This window comes from Bombina bombina, chromosome 4 (assembly GCF_027579735.1).
Source record: "Bombina bombina isolate aBomBom1 chromosome 4, aBomBom1.pri, whole genome shotgun sequence".
In the NCBI taxonomy this organism is placed as follows: Eukaryota; Metazoa; Chordata; class Amphibia; order Anura; family Bombinatoridae; genus Bombina; species Bombina bombina.
The window spans coordinates 33,768,335-33,792,909 of record NC_069502.1 but is presented as its reverse complement, the minus strand read 5'-3'; the positions used below and the strand labels follow the sequence as shown (position 1 = coordinate 33,792,909).

Genomic DNA, 24,575 nt, shown 5'->3' with positions numbered 1-24,575 from the left:
CGAAGGAGGGGATGATGCAGTACCATGCTTACTCCCCTCACTTGAGGAATCATCTTGGGCATCATTTTTACTAAATTTTTTTATGACATAAAATACATATAGTTAAATGAGAAGGAACCTTGGTTTCCCCACAGTCAGAACACAATCTATCTGGTAGTTCAGACATGTTAAACAGGCATAAACTTGATAACAAAGCACAAAAAACGTTTTAAAATAAAACCGTTACTGTCACTTTAAATTTTAAACTAAACACACTTTATTACTGCAATTGCGAAAAAGTATGAAGGAATTGTTCAAAATTCACCAAAATTTCACCACAGTGTCTTAAAGCCTTAAAAGTATTGCACACCAAATTTGGAAGCTTTAACCCTTAAAATAACGGAACCGGAGCCGTTTTTATATTTAACCCCTTTACAGTCCCTGGAATCTGCTTTGCTGAGACCCAACCAAGCCCAAAGGGGAATACGATACCAAATGATGCCTTCAGAAAGACTTTTCTATGTATCAGAGCTCCACACACATGCAGCTGCATGCCATGCTGTCCTCAAAAACAAGTGCGCCATACCGGCGCGAAAATGAGGCTCTGACTATGATTAGGGAAAGCCCCTAAAGAATAAGGTGTCAAAAACAGTGCCTGCCGATATAATCATATCAAATAAATGATTCCTCAAGGCTAAATATGTGTTAATAATGAATCGATTTAGCCCAGAAAAAGTCTACAGTCTTAATAAGCCCTTGTGAAGCCCTTATTTACTATCTTAATAAACATGGCTTACCGGATCCCATAGGGAAAATGACAGCTTCCAGCATTACATCGTCTTGTTAGAATGTGTCATACCTCAAGCAGTAAGAGACTGCACACTGTTCCCCCAACTGAAGTTAATTGCTCTCAACAGTCCTGTGTGGAACAGCCATGGATTTTAGTTACGGTGCTAAAATCATTTTCCTCATACAAACAGAAATCTTCATCTCTTTTCTGTTTCTGAGTAAATAGTACATACCAGCACTATTTTAAAATAACAAACTCTTGATTGAATAATAAAAACTACAGTTAAACACTAAAAAACTCTAAGCCATCTCCGTGGAGATGTTGCCTGTACAACGGCAAAGAGAATGACTGGGGTAGGCGGAGCCTAGGAGGGATCATGTGACCAGCTTTGCTGGGCTCTTTGCCATTTCCTGTTGGGGAAGAGAATATCCCACAAGTAAGGATGACGCCGTGGACCGGACACACCTATGTTGGAGAAATTAGATTTGGATGTTTGAATGGACCTTGGAGTAGAAGGTCCTGCCTCAGCGGCAGAGTCCATGGTGGAAGGGATGACATGTCCACCAGATCTTCATACCAAGTCCTGCGTGGCCACGCAGGTGCTATCAAAATCACCGAAGCTCTCTCCTGCTTGATCTTGGCAATCAAACGAGGGAGGAGAGGAAATGGTGGGAACACATAAGCCAGGCTGAAGGACCAGGGCACTGCTAGAGCATCTATCAGCGCTGCCTGGGGATCCCTTGACCTGGACCCATAACAGGGAAGCTTGGCGTTCTGACGAGACGCCATCAGATCCACTTCTGGTTTGCCCCATAGTTGAATCAGCTGGGCAAATACCTCCGGATGGAGCTCCCACTCCCCCGGATGAAAAGTCTGCCGACTTAGGAAATCTGCCTCCCAGTTCTCTACTCCTGGGATATGGATAGCTGAGAGATGGCAAGAGTGAACCTCTGCCCATAGAATTATTTTTGAAACCTCCAACATTGCCAGGGGGCTTCTTGTCCCCCCCTGCTGGTTGATATAGGCTACAGTCGTGATATTGTCTGACTGAAATCTGATGAACGTGATCGCAGCTAGATGAGGCCAAGCCTGAAGAGCATTGAATATCGCTCTAGGTTCCAGAATGTTTATCGGAAGGAGGAATCCTCCTGAGTCCACGAACCCTGAGCCTTCAGGGAGTTCCAGACTGCGCCCCAGCCCAGAAGGCTGGCATCTGTCGTGACTATAGTCCACTCTGGCCTGAGGAAACTCATTCCCCTGGACAGATGGAACCGAGAGAACCACCAGAGAAGAGAATCCCTGGTCTCTTGATCCAGATTTAGCAGAGGGGACAAATCTATGTAATCCCCATTCCACTGATTGAGCATGCAAAGTTGCAGTGGTCTGAGATGTAGGCGGGCAAACGGAACTATGTCCATTGCCGCTACCATTAGGCCGATTACTTCCATACACTGAGCCACTGACGGCCGAGAAGTGGAATGAAGAGCACGGCAGGAAGTTAGAAGCTTTGATAACCTGACCTCTGTCAGAAAAAATTTCATTTCTACTGAATCTATCAGTGTTCCTAGGAAGGAAACTCTTGTGAGAGGGGAGAGAGAACTCTTTTCTTCGTTCACCTTCCACACGTGAGACCTCAGAAAAGCCAGAACAATGTCCGTATGGGACTTGGCGATTTGAAAAGTCGACGCCTGTATCAGAATGTCGTCTAGGTAAGGAGCCACCGCTATGCCCCGTGGCCTTAGAACCGCCAGTAGGGACCCTAGAACCTTCGTAAAGATTCTTGGTGCCCTGGCTAACCCGAAGGGAAGAGCCACAAACTGGTAATGCCTGTCTAAGAAGGCGAACCTGAGGAACTGATGATGATCTCTATGAATCGGAATGTGGAGATAAGCATCCTTTAAGTCCACGGTAGTCATATATTGACCCTCCTGGATCATAGGGAGGATGGTTCGGATAGTCTCCATCTTGAAGAACCCTGAGAAATTTGTTTAGGATCTTGAGATCCAAGATTGGTCTGAAAGTTCCCTCTTTTTTGGGAACTATAAACAGATTTGAATAGAAGCCCTGCCCCTGTTCCTCCCTTGGAACTGGGTGGATCACTCCCATAACCAGCAGGTCTTGAACACAACGTAAGAATGCCTCTCTCTTTATCTGGTTTACAGATAATTGTGAGAGATGAAATCTCCCCTTTGGAGATGAAGCTTTGAAGTCCAGAAGATATCCCTGGGAAACAATCTCTAATGTCCAGGGATCCTGGACGTCTCTTGCGCAAGCCTGGGCGAAGAGAGAGAGTCTGCCCCCCACTAGATCCGGTCCCGGATCGGGGGCTACTCCTTCATGCTATCTTAGAGGCAGCCGCAGGTTTCTTGGCCTGCTTCCCCTTATTCCAAGCCTGGTTAGGTCTCCAGACTGGTTTGGACTGGGCGAAATTTCCCTCTTGTTTTGCATTAGAGGAAACTGAAGCTGCGCCACTCTTGAAGTTTCGAAAGGAACGAAAATTATTCAGTTTGGTCCTTAACTTATTGGACCTATCCTGAGGAAGAGCGTGACCTTTTCCTCCAGTAATATCAGAAATGATCTCCTTCAGACCGGGCCTGAATAGGGTCTGTCCCTTGAAGGGGATGTTAAGAAGCTTAGACTTTGAAGTAACGTCTGCTGACCAGGACTTAAGCCATAGCGCCCTACGCGCCAAAATGGCAAAACCTGAATTCTTAGCCGTTAGCTCTGCTAAATGAAAAATGGCGTCAGAAATAAAGGAGTAAGCTAACTTAAGAGCTTTAATCCTGTCTAGAATATCGTCTAACGAGGTCTCCACCTGTAGAGCCTCCTCAAGAGACTCAAACCAAAAAGCCGCTGCAGCAGTAACTGGGGCAATGCATGCAAGAGGCTGGAGAATAAAACCTTGATGTATAAAAATTTTCTTAAGGAGACGCTCCAATTTTTTATCCATAGGATCTAGGAAAGCACAACTGTCCTCGACGGGGATAGTTGTATGCTTAGCTAGGGTGGAGACTGCTCCCTCCACCTTAGGAACCGCCTGCCACAAGTCCCGTATGGTGGCATCTATGGGAAACATCTTTTTAAAAGCAGGAGGGGGAGAGAACGGCACACCTGGTCTATCCCATTACTTAGTAATAATTTCCGAAAACCTCTTAGGGACTGCAAAAACATCGGTGTAAACAGGTACTGCAAAGTATTTGTCCATTTTACACAATTTCTCTGGAACCACAATGGGGTCATAGTCATCCAGAGTCGCTAAAACCTCCCTAAGCAATAAGCGGAGGTGTTCAAGCTTAAATTTAAACGCTGTCATCTCAGAATCAGACTGAAGTAACGCCTTCCCTGAGTCTGAAATGTCACCCACAGATAGAAGCTCACCTGCCTCGGCTTCTGAGCAATGTGAGGGTATATCGGACACAGGCAATAAAGCGTCAGAAAGCTCTGTATTAATTCTAGCCCCAGAGCTGTCTCACTTTCCTTGAAGCCCTGGCAGTTTGGAGAATACCTCTGTGAGGGTAGCATTCATAACTGCCGCCATGTACTGTAAGGTAAAAGAATTAGACGCGCTAGATGTACTTGGCGTCACTTGAGCGGGAGTTATAGGTTCTGACACATGGGGAGAGTTAGATGGCATAATCTCCCTCTTTTTAGTCAGAGAATCCCCTGGAGATAAATCTTTAAGCGCCATAATATGGTCTTTATAGTTTATAGAAATTTCAGTACATTTGGTACACATTCTAAGAGGGGGTTCCACAATGGCTTTCAAACATATTGAACAAGGAGTTCCCTCTATGTCAGACATGTTTAACAGACTAGTAATGAGACAAGCAAGCTTGGAAAACACTTTAATAAAGGTGAAACAGCAATTAAACAAAAACGTTACTGTGCCTTTAAGAGAAAAAAACTAGCACTTAAACAGCAAAACAGTGAAAAAATACAGTAAAATCTTTGAAATTTTTCCAGTATGTGTAAGGGACTAAAGCAACAATTGCACCCACTTGCAAATGGATGATTAACCCTTTAGGCCCCAAACCGGATTAAAAAACGTTAAAAATCAATTAAGCACCCTGCCACAGCTCTGCTGAGGCTCCTACCTGCCCTTAAATACGATTTTGTGCAGAAATAACCCCTTTGAAATGGTTATCAGATGCCAGAGGACTCTTCTAGGGAAGCTGGATGTCTCAGTCTGTATTAAAACTGCACAGTTAGAGCGCTAAAATAGGCCCCTCCCACCATGTACTGGATATCAGAGGGGCCTTAAGAAAATACTCCTGGGAGTATCTGACTAGCCATGTGGAAACTAGGCCCCAAATAAAGACTTATCTCCCTCAGAGAAAAAACGTCCTATTTATGAAATCATGTAAACGTTTTGTCACTAAGCAATATGAATATTAACATGAGTATTACCCTGTTATGTAAGCATGATCCCAGTCACTGTTATATCACTGCATCAGGCTTACCTCAAATACACAAGGCTCTGTCAACATTTTCTAGAACTTATTCCTCTCTCTAGAAATAAAAATACTGAACATACCTCAAAGCAGGTAATCTGCAGGCCGTTCCCCCAACTGAAGTTTTCCCATATTCATCAGTTATGTGTGAGAACAGCAATGGACCTTAGTTACAAACCGCTAAGATCATCAAATCTCCAGGCAGAATTCTTCTTCTAATTTCTGCCTTAGAGAAAAACAGTACAACGCCGGTACCGTTTAAAAAAAAACTCTTGATTGAAGGTAAAACTAAACTAAGTCACCACATATCTCTTGATACTTCCTTTCTTGTCGAGAGTTGCAAGAGAATGACTGGGGGTGGCATTTAGGGGAGGAGCTATATAGAAAGCTCTGCTGTGGGTGTCCTCTTGCAACTTCCTGTTGGGAAGGAGAATATCCCACAAGTAATGGATGAACCCGTGGACTGGATACACCTTACAAGAGAAATAAACATATATATGTAGGAAGAGGAACATCCTCTATAATGTGAATAGTGACATCAGTGGGAACAGAGTCATCTTGTTCCATTTTAATGTATAACAAACAGTATTATACAATGACTATATATATATATATATATATATATATACATATATACATATACATATACATATACACACACATACACACACACACATATATATATATATATATATATATGTGTTGTTCCCCTACAGCCCCCATGCAGACTCAATTGACCCTGGCAGCATCTGTATGGGTACTCACATCCTCCTTTGATAGGAATAGCTTGTTAGCAAGCTGTGGGTAAACACTTCTGAGCTGCTTTTGTCGCCTTGAGTTGCTCCGTACTGAAAATGAAAGCCCAGGAAGCTGAGTTTGCACGATACATATACAACACATTTCCCCCTTACCCCACTGGAGTGTCCTCTGTTTTCATAAAGGGTCAGGCGCATATTTATTTAAAAGTGCCATAAATAGTTCCCCAGAGCTGCCAGAGGGCTGTGAAGGGCACCATCCTTACCTGGCTATGTCCCTGAAAAGAATAGGGCAGGTTAAGTACCCTGGCTATGCTATACCTGTGCTGCGTGTGTGTTATGGTAAGTCCCTTAACTTAAAGTAGCCCCTTTCCACCAGCTTACCAAGCATGTAAAAACCTTGTCAAGGCAGCTGCAGCAGTATCCAGTAGAGAGATAGCGACCAGTGTAGGTATGGTTACCGCAGAGGATTGCAGTAGAAAATACCTGTGTCCCTCAGGGGGAGGCCAAGGACGAGCCCCTGCGACGTCTGAAGGTAGTTATGGCTGAAGTCCCATAAGGAAATACTGCGCCATAACAGGGTATTCCTATATCCCTGTATCATTCAGCAGATATGAAGTTTCTCTTCTGTCTTCTTTGTGAATGATAATTCCCAGGGATTATGGGTCTAACATTGGTCTGAGCTCCCAAATTATAATCCATAATCCAGTAGCAGGAACACCTCTATTCTCAACCTTTTCCTACGAGGCCAAGAACAAAACAGAGAGAGATGGGAGGCTAGAGGGATTTTAAGCACTTGTATGGACTCTTGACCTCCTCCTAGTGGGGAGAAATATTTCCCATATGTTATGGAGGACTGTAGACCATCCTCATTTACGAAGAAAACCTACACAATTCCTAAAACTTAGTAACTGACCCATCATCCACCAGAGTTATACAAACAGCAACTGCCTCTGTTCCATCTACTGATGTATAAAATAACGTACCCTGAATACAAAAAACAGAATTTATGCTTACCTGATAAATTACTTTCTCCAACGGTGTGTCCGGTCCACGGCGTCATCCTTACTTGTGGGATATTCTCTTCCCCAACAGGAAATGGCAAAGAGTCCCAGCAAAGCTGGTCACATGATCCCTCCTAGGCTCCGCCCACCCCAGTCATTCGACCGACGGACAGGAGGAAATATATATAGGAGAAACCATATGATACCGTGGTGACTGTAGTTAGAGAAAATAATTCATCAGACCTGATTAAAAAACCAGGGCGGGCCGTGGACCGGACACACCGTTGGAGAAAGTAATTTATCAGGTAAGCATAAATTCTGTTTTCTCCAACATTGGTGTGTCCGGTCCACGGCGTCATCCTTACTTGTGGGAACCAATACCAAAGCTTTAGGACACGGATGAAGGGAGGGAGCAAATCAGGTCACCTAAATGGAAGACACCACGGCTTGCAAAACCTTTCTCCCAAAAATAGCCTCCGAAGAAGCAAAAGTATCAAATTTGTAAAATTTGGCAAAAGTGTGCAGTGAAGACCAAGTCGCTGCCTTACATATCAGGTTAACAGAAGCCTCGTTCTTGAAGGCCCATGTGGAAGCCACAGCCCTAGTGGAGTGAGCTGTGATTCTTTCAGGAGGCTGCCGTCCGGCAGTCTCATAAGCCAATCGGATAATGCTTTTAAGCCAAAAGGAAAGAGAGGTAGAAGTCGCTTTTTGACCTCTCCTTTTACCAGAATAAACAACAAACAAGGAAGATGTTTGTCTGAAATCTTTAGTAGCCTCTAAATAGAATTTTAGAGCACGGACTACGTCCAAATTGTGTAACAAATGTTCCTTCTTTGAAACTGGATTCGGACACAAAGAAGGTACAACTATCTCCTGGTTAATATTTTTGTTGGAAACAACTTTCGGAAGAAAACCAGGCTTAGTACGCAAAACCACCTTATCTGCATGGAACCAGATAGGGCGGAGAACACTGCAGAGCAGATAACTCTGAAACTCTTCTAGCAGAAGAAATTGCAACCAAAAACAAAACTTTCCAAGATAATAACTTAATATCTACGGAATGTAAGGGTTCAAACGGAACCCCTTGAAGAACTGAAAGAACTAGATTTAGACTCCAGGGAGGAGTCAAAGGTCTGTAAACAGGCTTGATCCTAACCAGAGCCTGAACAAATGCTTGAACATCTGGCACAGCTGCCAGTCTTTTGTGAAGTAAAACAGATAAAGCAGAGATCTGTCCCTTCAGAGAACTTGCAGATAATCCTTTCTCCAAACCTTCTTGTAGAAAGGATAGAATCTTAGGAATTTTTATCTTGTTCCATGGGAATCCTTTAGATTCACACCAACAGATATATTTTTTCCATATTTTATGGTAAATTTTTCTAGTTACAGGCTTTCTAGCCTGAATCAGAGTATCTATTACAGAATCTGAAAACCCACGCTTTGATAAAATCAAGCGTTCAATCTCCAAGCCGTCAGTTGGAGGGAAACCAGATTCGGATGTTCGAATGGACCCTGAACAAGAAGGTCCTGTCTCAAAGGTAGCTTCCATGGTGGAGCCGATGACATATTCACCAGGTCTGCATACCAAGTCCTGCGTGGCAACGCAGGAGCTATCAAGATCACCGAGGCCCTCTCCTGATTGATCCTGGCTACCAGCCTGGGGATGAGAGGAAACGGTGGGAATACATAAGCTAGGTTGAAGGTCCAAGGTGCTACTAGTGCATCTACTAGAGTCGCCTTGGGATCCCTGGATCTGGACCCGTAGCAAGGAACCTTGAAGTTCTGACGAGACGCCATCAGATCCATGTCTGGAATGCCCCATAATTGAGTTATTTGGGCAAAGATTTCCGGAAGGAGTTCCCACTCCCCCGGATGGAATGTCTGACGACTCAGAAAATCCGCTTCCCAATTTTCCACTCCTGGGATGTGGATCGCAGACAAGTGGCAGGAGTGATCCTCCGCCCATTGAATTATCTTGGTCACTTCTTTCATCGCCAGGGAACTCCTTGTTCCCCCCTGATGATTGATATATGCAACGGTCGTCATGTTGTCTGACTGAAACCTTATGTATGTTGCCTTTGCTAGTTGAGGCCAAGCTCTGAGAGCATTGAATATCGCTCTCAGTTCCAGAATGTTTATCGGTAGAAGAGACTCTTCCCGAGACCATAGACCCTGAGCTTTCAGGGATTCCCAGACCGCGCCCCAGCCCACTAGGCTGGCGTCGGTCGTGACAATGACCCACTCTGGTCTGCGGAAGCTCATTCCTTGTGACAGATTGTCCAGGGTCAGCCACCAACGGAGTGAATCTCTGGTCTTTTGATCTACTTGAATCGTCGGAGACAAGTCTGTATAATCCCCATTCCACTGTCTGAGCATGCACAGTTGTAATGGTCTTAGATGAATTCGTGCAAAAGGAACTATGTCCATTGTTGCAACCATCAATCCTATTACTTCCATGCACTGCGCTATGGAAGGACGAGGAACAGAATGAAGTACTTGACAAGAGCTTAGAAGTTTTGATTTTCTGACCTCTGTCAGAAAAATCCTCATTTCTAAGGAATCTATTATTGTTCCCAAGAAGGGAACTCTTGTTGACGGGGACAGAGAACTTTTTTCTTTGTTCACCTTCCATCCGTGAGATCTGAGAAAGGCTAGGACGATGTCCGTATGAGCCTTTGCTTTTGACAGGGACGACGCTTGAATCAGGATGTCGTCCAAGTAAGGTACTACTGCAATGCCCCTTGGTCTTAGAACCGCTAGAAGGGACCCTAGTACCTTTGTGAAAATCCTTGGAGCAGTGGCTAATCCGAATGGAAGTGCCACAAACTGGTAATGCTTGTCCAGAAAAGCGAACCTTAGGAACTGATGATGTTCCTTGTGGATAGGAATATGTAGGTACGCATCCTTTAAATCCATGGTAGTCATAAATTGATTTTCCTGGATAGTAGGTAGGATCGTTCGAATAGTTTCCATTTTGAACGATGGTACCCTGAGAAATTTGTTTAGGATCTTTAGATCCAAAATTGGTCTGAATGTTCCCTCTTTTTTGGGAACTATGAACAGATTGGAATAAAATCCCATTCCTTGTTCTCTTATTGGAACTGGATGTATCACTCCCATCTTTAACAGGTCTTCTACACAATGTAAGAATGCCTGTCTCTTTATTTGGTTTGAAGATAATTGAGACCTGTGGAACCTTCCCCTTGGGGGTAGTTCCTTGAATTCCAGGAGATAACCTTGAGAAACTATTTCTAGCGCCCAAGGATCCTGAACATCTCTTGCCCAAGCCTGAGCAAAGAGAGAAAGTCTGCCCCCCACTAGATCCGGTCCCGGATCGGGGGCTATCCCTTCATGTTGTTTTGGTAGCAGTGGTAGGCTTCTTGGCCTGCTTACCCTTGTTCCAGCCTTGCATTGGTTTCCAGGCTGGTTTGGGTTGTGAAGTATTACCCTCTTGCTTAGAGGATACAGAATTAGAGACTGGTCCGTTTCTGCGAAAGGGACGAAAATTAGGCTTATTTTTAGCCTTAAAAGACCTATCCTGTGGGAGGGCGTGGCCCTTTCCCCCAGTGATGTCTGAAATAATCTCTTTCAAATCAGGTCCAAATAATGTTTTACCTTTGAAAGGAATGTTAAGCAATTTTGTCTTGGAAGACACATCCGCTGACCAAGACTTTAGCCAAAGCGCTCTGCGCGCCACGATAGCAAACCCTGAATTTTTCGCCGCTAATCTAGCCAATTGCAAAGCGGCATCTAAAACAAAAGAGTTAGCCAATTTAAGTGCTTGAACTCTGTCCATAACCTCCTCATACGAAGATTCTTTACTGAGCGATTTTTCTAGTTCCTCGAACCAGAAACACGCTGCAGTAGTGACAGGAACAATGCATGAAATTGGTTGTAGAAGGTAACCTTGCTGTACAAAAATCTTTTTAAGCAAACCCTCTAATTTCTTATCCATAGGATCTTTGAAAGCACAACTATCTTCGATAGGAATAGTAGTGCGTTTGTTTAGAGTAGAAACCGCCCCCTCGACCTTGGGGACTGTCTGCCATAAGTCCTTTCTGGGGTCGACTATAGGAAATAATTTCTTAAATATAGGGGGGGGAACAAAAGGTATGCCGGGCCTTTCCCACTCTTTATTTACTATGTCCGCCACCCGCTTGGGTATAGGAACAGCGTCGGGGGGCACCGGAACCTCTAGGAACTTGTCCATCTTACATAATTTCTCTGGAATGACCAAATTGTCACAATCATCCAGAGTAGATAACACCTCCTTAAGCAGTGCGCGGAGATGTTCTAATTTAAATTTAAATGTCACAACATCAGGTTCAGCTTGATGAGAAATTTTTCCTGAATCTGAAATTTCTCCATCAGACAAAACCTCCCTCATGGCCCCTTGAGATTGGTGTGAAGGTATGTCAGAACAGTTATCATCAGCGTCCTCTTGCTCTTCAGTGTTTAAAACAGAGCAATCGCGCTTTCTCTGATAAGTAGGCATTTTGGATAAAAGATTTGCTATGGAGTTATCCATTACAGCCGTTAATTGTTGCATGGTAATAAGTATTGGCGCACTAGATGTACTAGGGGCCTCCTGTGTGGGCATAACTGGTGTAGACACAGTAGGGGATGATGTAGTATCATGTTTACTCCCCTCATTTGAGGAATCATCTTGGGCAATATCATTATCTGTGGCATTACTGACCTTACTTTGTTTGGACACTATGGCACAATTATCACATAAATTTAAATGGGGATACACATTGGCTTTCATACATATAGAACATAGCTTATCTGATGGTACAGACATGTTAAACAGGCTTAAACTTGTCAACAAAGCACAAAAAACGTTTTAAAATAAAACCGTTACTGTCACTTTAAATTTCAAACTGAAAACACTTTATTACTGAATATGTGAAAAAGTATGAAGGAATTGTTCAAAATTCACCAAAATTTCACCACAGTGTCTTAAAGCATTAAAAGTATTGCACACCAAATTTCAGAGCTTTAACCCTTAAATTAACGGAACCGGAGCCGTTTTTACATTTAACCCCTATACAGTCCCAGCTATATGCTTTGCTGAGACCCAACCAAGCCCAGAGGGGAATACGATACCAAATGACGCCTTCTATAAGCTTTTTCAGTGATTCTTAGCTCCTGACACATGCATCTGCATGCCTTGCTCTCCAAAAACAACTGCGCATTAATGGCGCGAAAATGAGGCTCTGTCTATAACTAGAAAGGCCCCCATCTGAAAAAGGTGTCTAACACAGTGCCTGCCGTTTTTCTAAACGTTCCCCAAGATTATAATACCAATAATTAGTTAGAATCTGCATAATATGCCTAGTAAAGCAATCGTTTTAGCCCAGAAAAATGTCTACCAGTTTTTAAGCCCTTTTTGAAGCCCTTTATTCTTTTATGTTTAACTAAGAAAATGGCTTACCGGTCCCCATGAGGGGAAATGACAGCCTTCCAGCATTACATGGTCTTGTTAGAAATATGGCTAGTCATACCTTAAGCAGAAAAGTCTGCTAACTGTTTCCCCCAACTGAAGTTACTTCATCTCAACAGTCCTGTGTGGAAACAGCAATCGATTTTAGTTACTGTCTGCTAAAATCATCTTCCTCTTACAAACAGAAATCTTCATCCTTTTCTGTTTCAGAGTAAATAGTACATACCAGCACTATTTTAAAATAACAAACACTTGATAGAAGAATAAAACTACATTTAAACACCAAAAAACTCTTAACCATCTCCGTGGAGATGTTGCCTGTGCAACGGCAAAGAGAATGACTGGGGTGGGCGGAGCCTAGGAGGGATCATGTGACCAGCTTTGCTGGGACTCTTTGCCATTTCCTGTTGGGGAAGAGAATATCCCACAAGTAAGGATGACGCCGTGGACCGGACACACCAATGTTGGAGAAACAAGCTCAAATTCTAAAATGCTCCATCTACCTTGTAGCAATCTACGACATTAGTATTTTGGATTTGACAAACCAAACACACACCCACTTGGCTATAACAACCATAAATATCTGTCACCCTACCTCATACAGAACCTGTACAGTAGTAAACCCCTTGCAGTACAGAAATTAGTATAAAACATTTCTCTTCTGCCAAGTTCTTACCCGTTGCCGGTAGAATCTTTTTCCCTGGTACAAAGTCCCCTGTGGGGTTTCCACTGTCACGGGCTGCAGGACAAGAAGTGAAGAGGATTATATTCAAGAAATATTAATACATGTTCAGGCTGCCCCACACAAGAGACTTCCTTGCCCACTGAATGTTTTGGTTTGTTCAAAATCACTCATGTTATGAGCAGTAAATGAAATGGGGCACATTTATGGTTATCTAGTACATTAAAGTGGTCCAAGGAGCATTAATGGCATGATATTGTAGAACAAATGCAGATCATATGAGTCAGTGGTTCTAATCAGCTTTTTATGTTTGTTTCATTACACATCAGACAAAAGTGTAAACTACAGGAACTTACAATGAGTGGAAGAAAGGACAAAGCATGTTCTATCAACAGCCGCATGAGGCGCTTAGAATAAAATATGAACTCGTCACGGTTTGTGTCTTTATTCCTAGAGAAAAGGAAGACTCATTAAAAACATTGATTCTCAAAAAAAAACTCACAATCTTGTGTCTACTGGAGGGGACTTACCTAATAATAGTGTGCATCCCTCGCACCTGTGGGGTACTCTGCAGTACACTCAGTGTCTCAGGGAGAGGCTGCCCCTGGTGGGCGGAGGCCAGTGCTGCCCTGCAAGAGAGAATCACCACTGAGGGAAAGGAGGCAGAGCAGAGGTGCATAAAAAGGGTAAAAGCCAAAGCACAGGTGCATAAGGAGGGGTCAAGGATATGCATAGCAAGTACAAGGACCAGTGAGGAGGTGCATAAGGAGAGTCAGTCCAGACCAGAGGCAGGAAAGTCAAGGGCACAGAGGAGAAGCATGATGAGTACTAGGGCCATAGCAGATGCATAAAGAGAATAAGGGCTAAAGCAGATGTGCGTAATCTAAGACAAAATAAGTACATAAAGGGCAGAACAAAAGTAGAATGTGACTATAATGAAGATACATAAGGAGGATCAGAGTAACCAGGTCCGTAGCCTCAGCATAGTTGGATATGGGGAATCGGGAAGAAAGCCGAGGTGCATAAGGGGAATTTGGATTCAGAAAAGGTGGGTTAGGAGAGAGCGAGCCATTCAGGCCAATGCTAGGGCATTTTAGGGAAAGAGACTTGGTAGCGGCAAAGAATGGGTGAATGACTGTCAGAGAAGGTCTGGAGTAGGGAGGGTGGACAGAAAGAGAGAGAGGTCAGTCTATGCCGGGGGGGCTTGCCTGAGAGCAGAGAGAGATGCATCAAATATTAAACAAGATTCAGGGTTTAAAAGGTTTATATTGGGCTGGTGAAGGGTGCTTAGGAGGAGAGATACATTGCAAAAGTTGGGGAAGGGGCTATGGGAGATAAACAATGGTCCAGAGGTGTCTTAGCTGAACTTTGGGAAGCAGATGGAGTGGCAATAACTTTCATAAAGCAAATGACACAAATGTACTGGTTAGCTATAGACAAGATGACCTCACACAATGTCATGTTAATCTAATAAAGAACACATTGATACGTGCGCATGCTCTGTGTCTGTCACTCAATGTGGTGTCATCGTGTATCACTTTGTGTGGGATGGACAAACTGTGGCTTAGTGCTCCTTCCTCTTTGCAACATTGGTCTAGAGTCCAGTCCTTAATTTGAGTAAAGGGACATACAAAAAGAAGATGATCTAATATGTAAGGGCATTTTATTTTTGCACTATTGTTTGCACATAACTATGTGTTTAACCACTGCATAGGGGCTAAATGAGATTGAAAGTCTGAAAGCACTAATGCTGGGAACTAGCTGTGCACATCTAGTGAGCCAATAACAAGAGGCATATGTATGCAGCCACCAATCAGAAGCTAGCTCCCAGTAGTGCACTGCTTCTCCTGACCCTTCCCAGGTATGATTTTTAAAAAAGGATATCAAGAGAATTAAGGCAATTTGATAACAGGTAAATCTGATCTATGAATGTTTAAATGTGACTTTCATGTCCCTTTAAAGATTTTTACTCTATGACACATGACAGTCAGTACAATTTTTTATCTTTTCAGATAGTTTTAGACCACGTAAATGTCACATATTTAACATCTGAGCCACATTACCATCCGGATTCCAATCCATCAGAAAAAAATAAAGCAGATGAGTATCTATAAATCAGTATATGTTGTTTGAACACATTAAACCTCTTGAAAGTCTTCCTTCCTCATAATCTGATAGCTCCAAACAATATTCAGAAGTGTTCTGTTGACTTCTCATGGTCGTTACCATAAAGTTCTACACACAGCTAGAACAGGACAGGAGCAATGAGATGGTCGTTATCATAAAGTTCTACACACAGCTAGAACAGGACAGGAGTAAATGAGATGGTCGTTACCAAAAAGTTCTACACACAGCTAGAACAGGACAGGAGCAATGAGATGGTCGTTACCATAAAGTTCTACATACAACTAGACCAGGGCAGGAGTAATGAGATGGTCGTTACCATAAAGTTCTACATACAACTAGACCAGGGCAGGAGTAATGAGATAGTCGTTACCATAAAGTTCTACATACAGCTAGACCAGGGCAGGAGTAATGAGATGGTCGTTACCATAAAGTTCTACATACAGCTAGACCAGGGCAGGAGCAATGAGATGGTCGTTACCATAAAGTTCTACATACAGCTAGACCAGGGCAGGAGTAATGAGATGGTCGTTACCATAAAGTTCTACATACAGCTAGACCAGGGCAGGAGTAATGAGATGGTCGTTACCATAAAGTTCTACATACAGCTAGACCAGGGCAGGAGTAATGAGATGGTCGTTACCATAAAGTTCTACATACAGCTAGACCAGGGCAGGAGTAATGAGATGGTCGTTACCATAAAGTTCTACATACAGCTAGACCAGGGCAGGAGTAATGAGATGGTCATTACCACAAAGTTCTACATACAGCTAGACCAGGGCAGGAGTAATGAGATGGTCGTTACCACAAAGTTCTACATACAGCTAGACCAGGGCAGGAGTAATGAGATGGTTGTTACCATAAAGTTCTACATACAGCTAGACCAGGGCAGGAGTAATGAGATGGTCGTTACCATAAAGTTCTACATACAGCTAGACCAGTGCAGGAGTAATGAGATGGTCGTTACCATAAAGTTCTACATACAGCTAGACCAGGACAGGAGCAATGAGATGGTCGTTATCATAAAGTTCTACATACATCTAGAACAGGACAGGAGCAATGAGATGGTCGTTACCATAAAGTTCTACACACAGCTAGACCAGGGCAGGAGTAAATGAGATGGTTGTTACGATAAAGTTCTACACACAGCTAGACCAGGGCAGGAGTAAATGAGATGGTTGTTACCATAAAGTTCTACACACAGCTAGAACAGGACAGGAGTAATGAGATGGTCATTACCATAAAGTTCTACACACAGCTAGACCAGGGCAGGAGTAATGAGATGGCTGCTTGATAGGGAGAGTAGGGGTCATTCTAAACATGACAAATAACAGGTCTATCTCGCAGGCAGCCTGAGCAGAAAGTCACACTGTGTGCCATGAGTAACAGTAATATTATCATGCATGTGGGACACGTCTACTGAAAACGTAGAAGGATTGCACAGCCAGCAAGGCCCAGTAAGAACTCTCTGGTGTTGGCCCTGGGCAGACTCACATATGGAGGTGCTTTACCAGACACAGAGAGATGATTAAATGTAATGAATTCCCAATTCCCATCCTCATACAGGAAGTAACAGGTTAACATATAAATATAACAGATGGGAGACACAGATGCTCCAGCAATATCTGAGAGAAAGAGCTTCTGCGCAGATTTCTATATCCTGCTTGTCACGTACACACCCATTTCTTCAAAGCTATATACTACATTCTAAAGTGAAAATAAGTTAAAGGGATAGGAAAGTCAAAATGAAACTTGTGTAATTCAGATAGAGCCGGTCATTATAAGACACTTTTAAATGCACTTCTATTTCAAATGTGCTTCGTTCTCTTAGTATGCTTTGTTGAAAATGAATGTGCACATATCATACACTAGTGGGAGCTGCTGCTGATTGGTGCCTGCACACATTTGTCTCTTGTGATTGGCTAACTAGATGTGTTCAGCTAGCTGCTGATTGGTGCCTGCACACATTTGTCTCTTGTGATTGGCTAACTAGATATGCTCAGCTAGCTGCCAGTAGTGCAATGCTGTTCCTTCAGCAAAGGATAACAAGAGAATGAAACACATTTGATAACAGAAGTAAATTGAAAAGTTATTTAAAATTGTATGTTCTATGCAAAGCATGATATAAAAGTTTGGGGTCTCCTGTCTTTTTAATTGAGTAAAATAAAGTAGGATTGTTTAACAAAACATTTTGTGACATACGAAATTAACCCCTTCCCACCATTATGACGTTCCATGCAATCCTAGCCGCATGGGGCTTTAGCGCCCTTTAGAATGGCATGGATTGTCCTAGCCGTTTGGCTGTACTGAAGCCATAGGCGCTTCCTGAATGAGATTGTGGGTCGGAGGGGGAGCCAAGTGTCATAGGCACTCCCCACAGACATGAAATCACGCGATCGCATGATTTAAATTTGTACTTATTTGTTTACAATGGAACTTTGTTCTGATGTAGACAAATAAGACCCAGCAGGAAGGGGTTAAAGGAGTACGGTTGTGAGCTGAGCGCAACCTGGTACTAGGACACATCCCACAAGGAGAAGGAGATTGTAAGTGAAGCTGTGAGTCTAGAAGTTACTAGAAAGTGAAGTGAGCTAAATACATCCATATTGTGTATATACATTAGTCATGGGCATTCTCGGGTATCGGAAGTTGGCCGATCATGGCGTTCCAGATGGATTTCTGCTTCTGAAAGTACCAAACAATTAGATCTGGATTTGCACAGATCTTAGTGAGTCGCATTTTCACAAGAAGAAATCTGGCTCCGAAAAGAGCAGAGCTCCGCTATTGGCCGCCTTCTACCGCATTCAGGAGGCATCCAAAACCTCTAAATGCACAGGCCTAATATACATCAGCCTAAATAAACATATTCTCTATCAGGTGGTTCTGAGGGAGCTTCCTATATAAAAATCACATTCTGCAAAACAATAATGCTGGACTGGAGTAGAACAGACACGACCACATCTCCAAATGCAGAAACATGTCGTGAAACAAACTGACTGCAGTTACAATACGGGTAAACGTCATGGAATTATTTATAAACATATTAAAGTTTGTGATGTTTGTTCTTTGATATTTTCATAAAATGTGTTTAATATATTTAAAGGGACATAAAACAAGTTAGGAAAGAAACAAAATATAATATGTACTTTAATTACGTTACCTGCAAATTTATACTGCAGTGCCTCACCATTAACCCTTTCTTTTTAGTTTCTGAACTGTAAAGCTCTAACTCCCCCCACATATTTCCTTCTATGGCTGTTTCTATATCTGTTGTTGCTTTGGTAGAATGCAAAAATGCATAGGGATTATGTGCTGGAGCCTAGAAGCTGCGAACTCAGTTGAAATAAAATGTCTGTGTCTAAACACTGATAAGGGGGGTGGAGTTGGCAGCTTAGCGATGTAATTCATTTTGCTAATTTTTAAAAATTATTTTATACAAACTATTTTTAATTAATTAGCCCTTTTAGGATATGCACAGATCTCAACCTGTGAAAAACTAACCTGTCACTCTACCGGGGAAGAGCTAACGTCATGTCACAATGCTGCCTCCTGTCTGTCATTCTGCTGGGGAGAAACTAACTTCATATCACAGAACTACCTCATGTCTCTGTCATTATCCTAGGAAGGGACTAATTTCATGTCACATAGCTGCCTCCTGTCTGTGTCTCTCTGCAGGGGAGGGACTAACTTCATGTCACATAGCTGCCTCCTGTCTGTGTCTCTCTGCAGGGGATGGACTAACTTCATGTCACATAGCTGCCTCCTGTCTGTGTCTCTCTGCAGGGTAGGGACTAACTTCATGTCACATAGCTGCCTCCTGTCTGTGTCACTCTGCAGGGGAGGGACTAACTTCATGTCACATAGCTGCCTCTTGTCTGTGTCTCTCTGCAGGGGAGGGACTAACTTCATGTCACATAGCTGCCTCCTGTCTGTGTCTCTCTGCAGGGGAGGGACTAACTTCATGTCACATAGCTGCCTCTTGTCTGTGTCACTCTGCAGGGGAGGGACTAATTTCATGTCACATAGCTGCCTCCTGTCTGTGTCTCTCTGCAGGGTAGGGACTAACTTCATGTCACATAGCTGCCTCCTGTCTGTGTCTCTCTGCAGGGGAGGGACTAACTTCATGTCACATAGCTGCCACCTGTCTGTGTCTCTCTGCAGGGGAGGGACTAACTTCATGTCACATAGCTGCCTCTTGCCTGTGTCTCTCTGCAGGGGAGGGACTAACTTCATGTCACATAGCTGCCTCCTGTCTGTGTCTCTCTGCAGGGTAGGGACTAACTTCATGTCACATAGCTGCCTCTAGTCTGTGTCACTCTGCAGGGGAGGGACTAACTTCATGTCACATAGCTGCCTCTTGTCTGTGTCTCTCTGCAGGGTAGGGACTAACTTCATGTCACATAGCTGCCTCCTGTCTGTGTCTCTCTGCAGGGTAGGGACTAACTTCATGTCACATAGCTGCCTCCTGTCTGTGTCACTCTGCAGGGGAGGGACTAACTTCATGTCACATAGCTGCCTCCTGTCTGTGTCTCTCTGCAGGGGAGGGACTAACTTCATGTCACATAGCTGCCTCTTGTCTGTGTCACTCTGCAGGGGAGGGACTAATTTCATGTCACATAGCTGCCTCCTGTCTGTGTCTCTCTGCAGGGTAGGGACTAACTTCATGTCACATAGCTGCCTCCTGTCTGTGTCTCTCTGCAGGGGAGGGACTAACTTCATGTCACATAGCTGCCACCTGTCTGTGTCTCTCTGCAGGGGAGGGACTAACTTCATGTCACATAGCTGCCTCTTGCCTGTGTCTCTCTGCAGGGGAGGGACTAACTTCATGTCACATAGCTGCCTCCTGTCTGTGTCTCTCTGCAGGGTAGGGACTAACTTCATGTCACATAGCTGCCTCTAGTCTGTGTCACTCTGCAGGGGAGGGACTAACTTCATGTCACATAGCTGCCTCTTGTCTGTGTCTCTCTGCAGGGTAGGGACTAACTTCATGTCACATAGCTGCCTCCTGTCTGTGTCACTCTGCAGGGGAGGGACTAAATTCATGTCACATAGCTGCCTCTTGTCTGTGTCTCTCTGCAGGGGAGGGACTAACTTCATATCACATAGCTGCCTCCTGTCTGTGTCTCTCTGCAGGGGAGGGACTAACTTCATGTTGCATAGCTGCCTCCTGTCTGTGTCTCTCTGCAGGGGAGGGACTAACTTCATGTCGCATAGCTGCCTCCTGTCTGTGTCTCTCTGCAGATGAGGGACTAACTTCATGTCACATAGCTGCCTCTTGTCTGTGTCTCTCTGCAGGGGAGGGACTAACTTCATGTCACATAGCTGCCTCCTGTCTGTGTCTCTCTGCAGGGGAGGGACTAACTTCATGTCGCATAGCTGCCTCCTGTCTGTGTCTCTCTGCAGGGGAGGGACTAACTTCATGTCACAGAACTCCCTCCTGCCTGTATCATTATCCTAGGAAGGGACTAACTTCATGTCACATAGCTCCCTCCAATCTGTGTCCCTGTGTCATCATGTGGGGGAGGGACAGACTTCATGCCACATTGCTATCTCCTATTGGAGTCACTGCTTCATATGGTGGGAGCGAGAACTCCATTTAATTCAAATAACTCTCAGGGGAAGCCAGAACCTCTCGCCAGACTTTGGGGCACGGAAAAAAGGGGATTAGCCAGATCCCAACATCATGATCAGGATTCTAAAGGATTTCCAGTCTCCAAATAATAAGTAAAAAACCTTTATTCACTTATACAGGGTCCATAATGTAGCAACAACAACGTTTCAAACCAGCAATTGGTTCTTAATCATGTCAAAGAATCTATGTACAGGTGTGCCTTTTATACCTATCAAACAATTGTCAAGCTAAGCAACACGTGTGGATATTTTCCAATACACATGTGTTTGAACACAAAAAGGAAACTTATGCTTACCTGATAAATTTGTTTCTTTTACGATATGACGAGTACACGGATTTCATCCTTACTTATGGGATATTGCCTCCTGGTCAGCAGGAGGAGGCAAAGAGCACCACAGCAGAGATGTATATATAGCTCCTCCCTTCCCTCCCCCTCCAGTCATTCAACCGAAGTTAGGAAGCGAAAGGAAAAGCCAAGGTGCGGAGGTGACTGAGGTTTAACAAAAATAAAGACCTGTCTTAGGGTGGGCGTAGACTCGTCATATTGTAAAAGAAACAAATCCATCAGGTAAACATAAATTTCCTTTTCTTTTACAAGATATGACGAGTCCATGGATTTCATCCTTACTTATGGGATACAATACCAAAGCTATAGGACACGGATGAAAGGGAGGGACAAGACAGGAACCTAAACGGAAGGCACCACTGCTTGAAGAACCTTTCTCCCAAAAAACGCCTTGGATGAGGCAAAAATATAAAATTTGTAAAATTTGGAAAAAAGTGTGAAGAGACGACCAAGTTCAACAGAAGCATAATTTTTAAATGCCCATGAAGAAGCCACAGCCCTAGTAGAATGAGCCGTAATTATTTCAGGAGGCTGCTGTCCAGCAGTCTCATATGCAAAACGAATGATACTCTTCAGCCAGAAAGAAAGAGAGGTAGTCGTAGCTTTCTGACCCCTACGTTTCCCGGAAAAGACAACAAATAATGAAGATGATTGACGAAATTCCTTAGTCGTCTGCAAGTAAAACTTCAGGGCACGGACCACATCCAAGTTATGCAACAGACGCTCCTTCTTAGAAGAAGGATTTGGACACAATGAAGGAACGATAATTTCCTGATTAATATTTTTGTTGGAAAATCTTAGGAAGAAAACCAGGTTTGGTATGTAACACTACCTTATCGGAATGAAAAATAAGGTAAGGAGAATCACATTGTAATGCCGAAAGCTCAAACTCTGCGAGCAGAAGAAATAGTAACCAAAAATAAAACTTTCCAAGATAACAATTTAATATCAATGGAATGCATAGGTTCAAACCGAACCCCTTGAAGAACCTTAAAAAATAAATTCAAACTCCAAGAAGGAGCAATTGGTCCAAACACAGGCCTGATTCTAGTCAGAGCCTGACAAAAAGATTGAACATCCGGAATATCTGCCAGACGTTTGTGTAGCAAAATAGATAGAGCAGAAATCTGTCCCTTTAAGGAGCTTGCTGATAACCCTTTCTCCAATCCTTCTTGGAGAAAAGATAAAATCCTAGGAATCCTAATCTTACTCCATGAGTAGTCCTTGGATTTGCACCAATAAAGATATTTTCGCCATATCTTATGGTAAATCTTTCTAGTAACAGGCTTACGTGCCTGGATCAAGGTATCAATGACCGAATCAGACAACCCTCGCTTAGATAAAATCAAGTGTTCAATCTCCAAGCAGTCAGCTGCAGAGAAATTAGAATCGGATGATGGAAGGGTCCCTGAATGAGAAGGTCCTGCCTCAATGGAAGCTTCCACGGGGGCAGAGAGGACATGTCCACCAAATCGGCATACCAAGTCCTGCAAGGCCACGCAGGAGCAATGAGAATCACCGAAGCCCTCTCCTGTTTGACTCGAGCAATCACCCGGGGAAGGAGAGCAAACGGTGGAAACACATAAGCTATGTTGAACGACCAAGGCACTGCCAAGGCATCTATCAGTTCGGCCTGAGGATCCCTTGACCTAGATCCTTATCTCGGGACCTTGGCATTCTGACGAGATGCCATAAGATCCAGCTCCGGCCTACCCCATCTGAGAATCGGATAGAGTTCCCATTCCCCTGATGAAACGTCTGTCTGCTCAAGAAATCCGCCTCCCAGTTGACCACTCCTGGGATGTAGATTGCTGACAGATAAGAGTGAGCTTCCGCCCACTGAATGATCCTATATACTTCTGTCATCGCTAAGGAACTCCTTGTTCCTCCCTGTTGATTGATGTAAGCCACAGTCGTGATGTTGTCCGACTGGAATCTGATGAATTTGGCCGAAGCCAACTGAGGCCAAGCCTGAAGCGCATTGAATATTGCTCTCAACTCCAGAATATTGATGGGAAGTAGAGACTCCGACCGAGTCCACACACCCTGAGTCTTCAGGGAATTCCCAACTGCACCCCATCCTATCAGGCTGGCGTCCGTTGTCACAATCACCCATGAGGGTCTGCGGAAGCACTTCCCTTGGGACAGATGATCCGGCGACAACTACCAAAGAAGAGAATCCCTTGTCTCCTGATCCAGATCTATCTGAGGAGACAAATTTGCATAATCTCCATTCCACTGTCTAAGCATGCTCAGTTGTAGGGGTCTGAGATGAAAACGAGCAAAAGGAATGATGTCCATTGCCGCCACCATCAATCCAATTACCTCCATGCACTGAGCCACTGATGGCCGAGGATTGGACTGAAGGGATCGGCATGTATTCAGAATCTTTAACTTTCTGACTTCCGTCAAAAAGATTTTCATGGATAGAGAGTCGATTAGAGTACCCAGGAAGGGAACCCTTGTCTGAGGGATTAGTGAACTCTTTTCCAGATTCACCTTCCACCTGTGAGTCCGTAGAAAGGATAGGACAATGTCGATGAGACTTTGTTAGTTGACAAGACGACGCCTGGATCAGAATATCGTCCAGATAAGGCGCCACTGCAATGCCCCGTGGCCTGAGAACTGCTAGCAGAGACCCCAGAACCTTTGTGAAAATCCTGGGTGACGTGGCCAGACCGAAAGGAAGGGCAACAAACTGAAAATTAATGTATGTGCGTTTGTGATAGTAGTTGGACTGAAAGTAAGGGGGGGGGGAATAATGCACACCTTATAAAACTTTATCCCAATGTTTTATAGAAATTGGCTGAGGTGATGGTAGGTGGCGCAAATCAATGCTGATTCCCTGTAGTGAAGTGTTACTATCTCAATGTTATTATTATTAGTTACGTGAGTTCCGTGGTGAATTCTATTTGCTTCTTTTAAATTGCTAATAGTATCAATTTCTATTAATATTATAGATTTCTATTAATAATATACTCCTTATATAAATAAAAAGCCTTTAGGTTGGTAAATATAAAAACAATTTATTCTCACAATATGTAAAAATGTATACACTTTATGTACTACTGACACCGGTGTCTAAGTTACTATAAAAGATACTATAAAATAGACAAACATAAAATACAATTTCAAGTTAAAATGATATAATTTCAAGTTTAAAATGATACTAATACGTTGAGTGTTAGTGTTACACTTTACTTATTTCCACAGTAAGGCCTAATTTCAAGGGTATGTTGCAATATTATTGACATTCATATACTTTAGCAATAAACTGCTATTAGTCTTGGTTTTTTAACGTTAAGACCTTACAGTTTTGGCCGAGTATATGTGATAATACACTATATTCTAATAGTGCTGGTTGTG

General features: G+C 43.4%; 1 protein-coding gene across 4 annotated transcripts in view; it reads right to left on the bottom strand.

Annotated features, from left to right (window-relative positions):
* The window catches only part of LOC128655873 (uridine-cytidine kinase-like 1), a 226,687-nt gene that overhangs the window by 48,190 nt on the left and 153,922 nt on the right, over positions 1–24,575 (bottom strand). For all 4 annotated transcript variants that reach the window (XM_053709457.1, XM_053709456.1, XM_053709455.1 and 1 more), the window contains 3 exons: positions 13,638–13,736; positions 13,464–13,557; positions 13,102–13,164 (listed from right to left, as the gene is read on the bottom strand). In XM_053709457.1, coding sequence (XP_053565432.1) covers positions 13,102–13,164; positions 13,464–13,557; positions 13,638–13,736 — 256 coding nt within the window. The remainder of the gene's footprint in view (positions 1–13,101; positions 13,165–13,463; positions 13,558–13,637; positions 13,737–24,575) is intronic.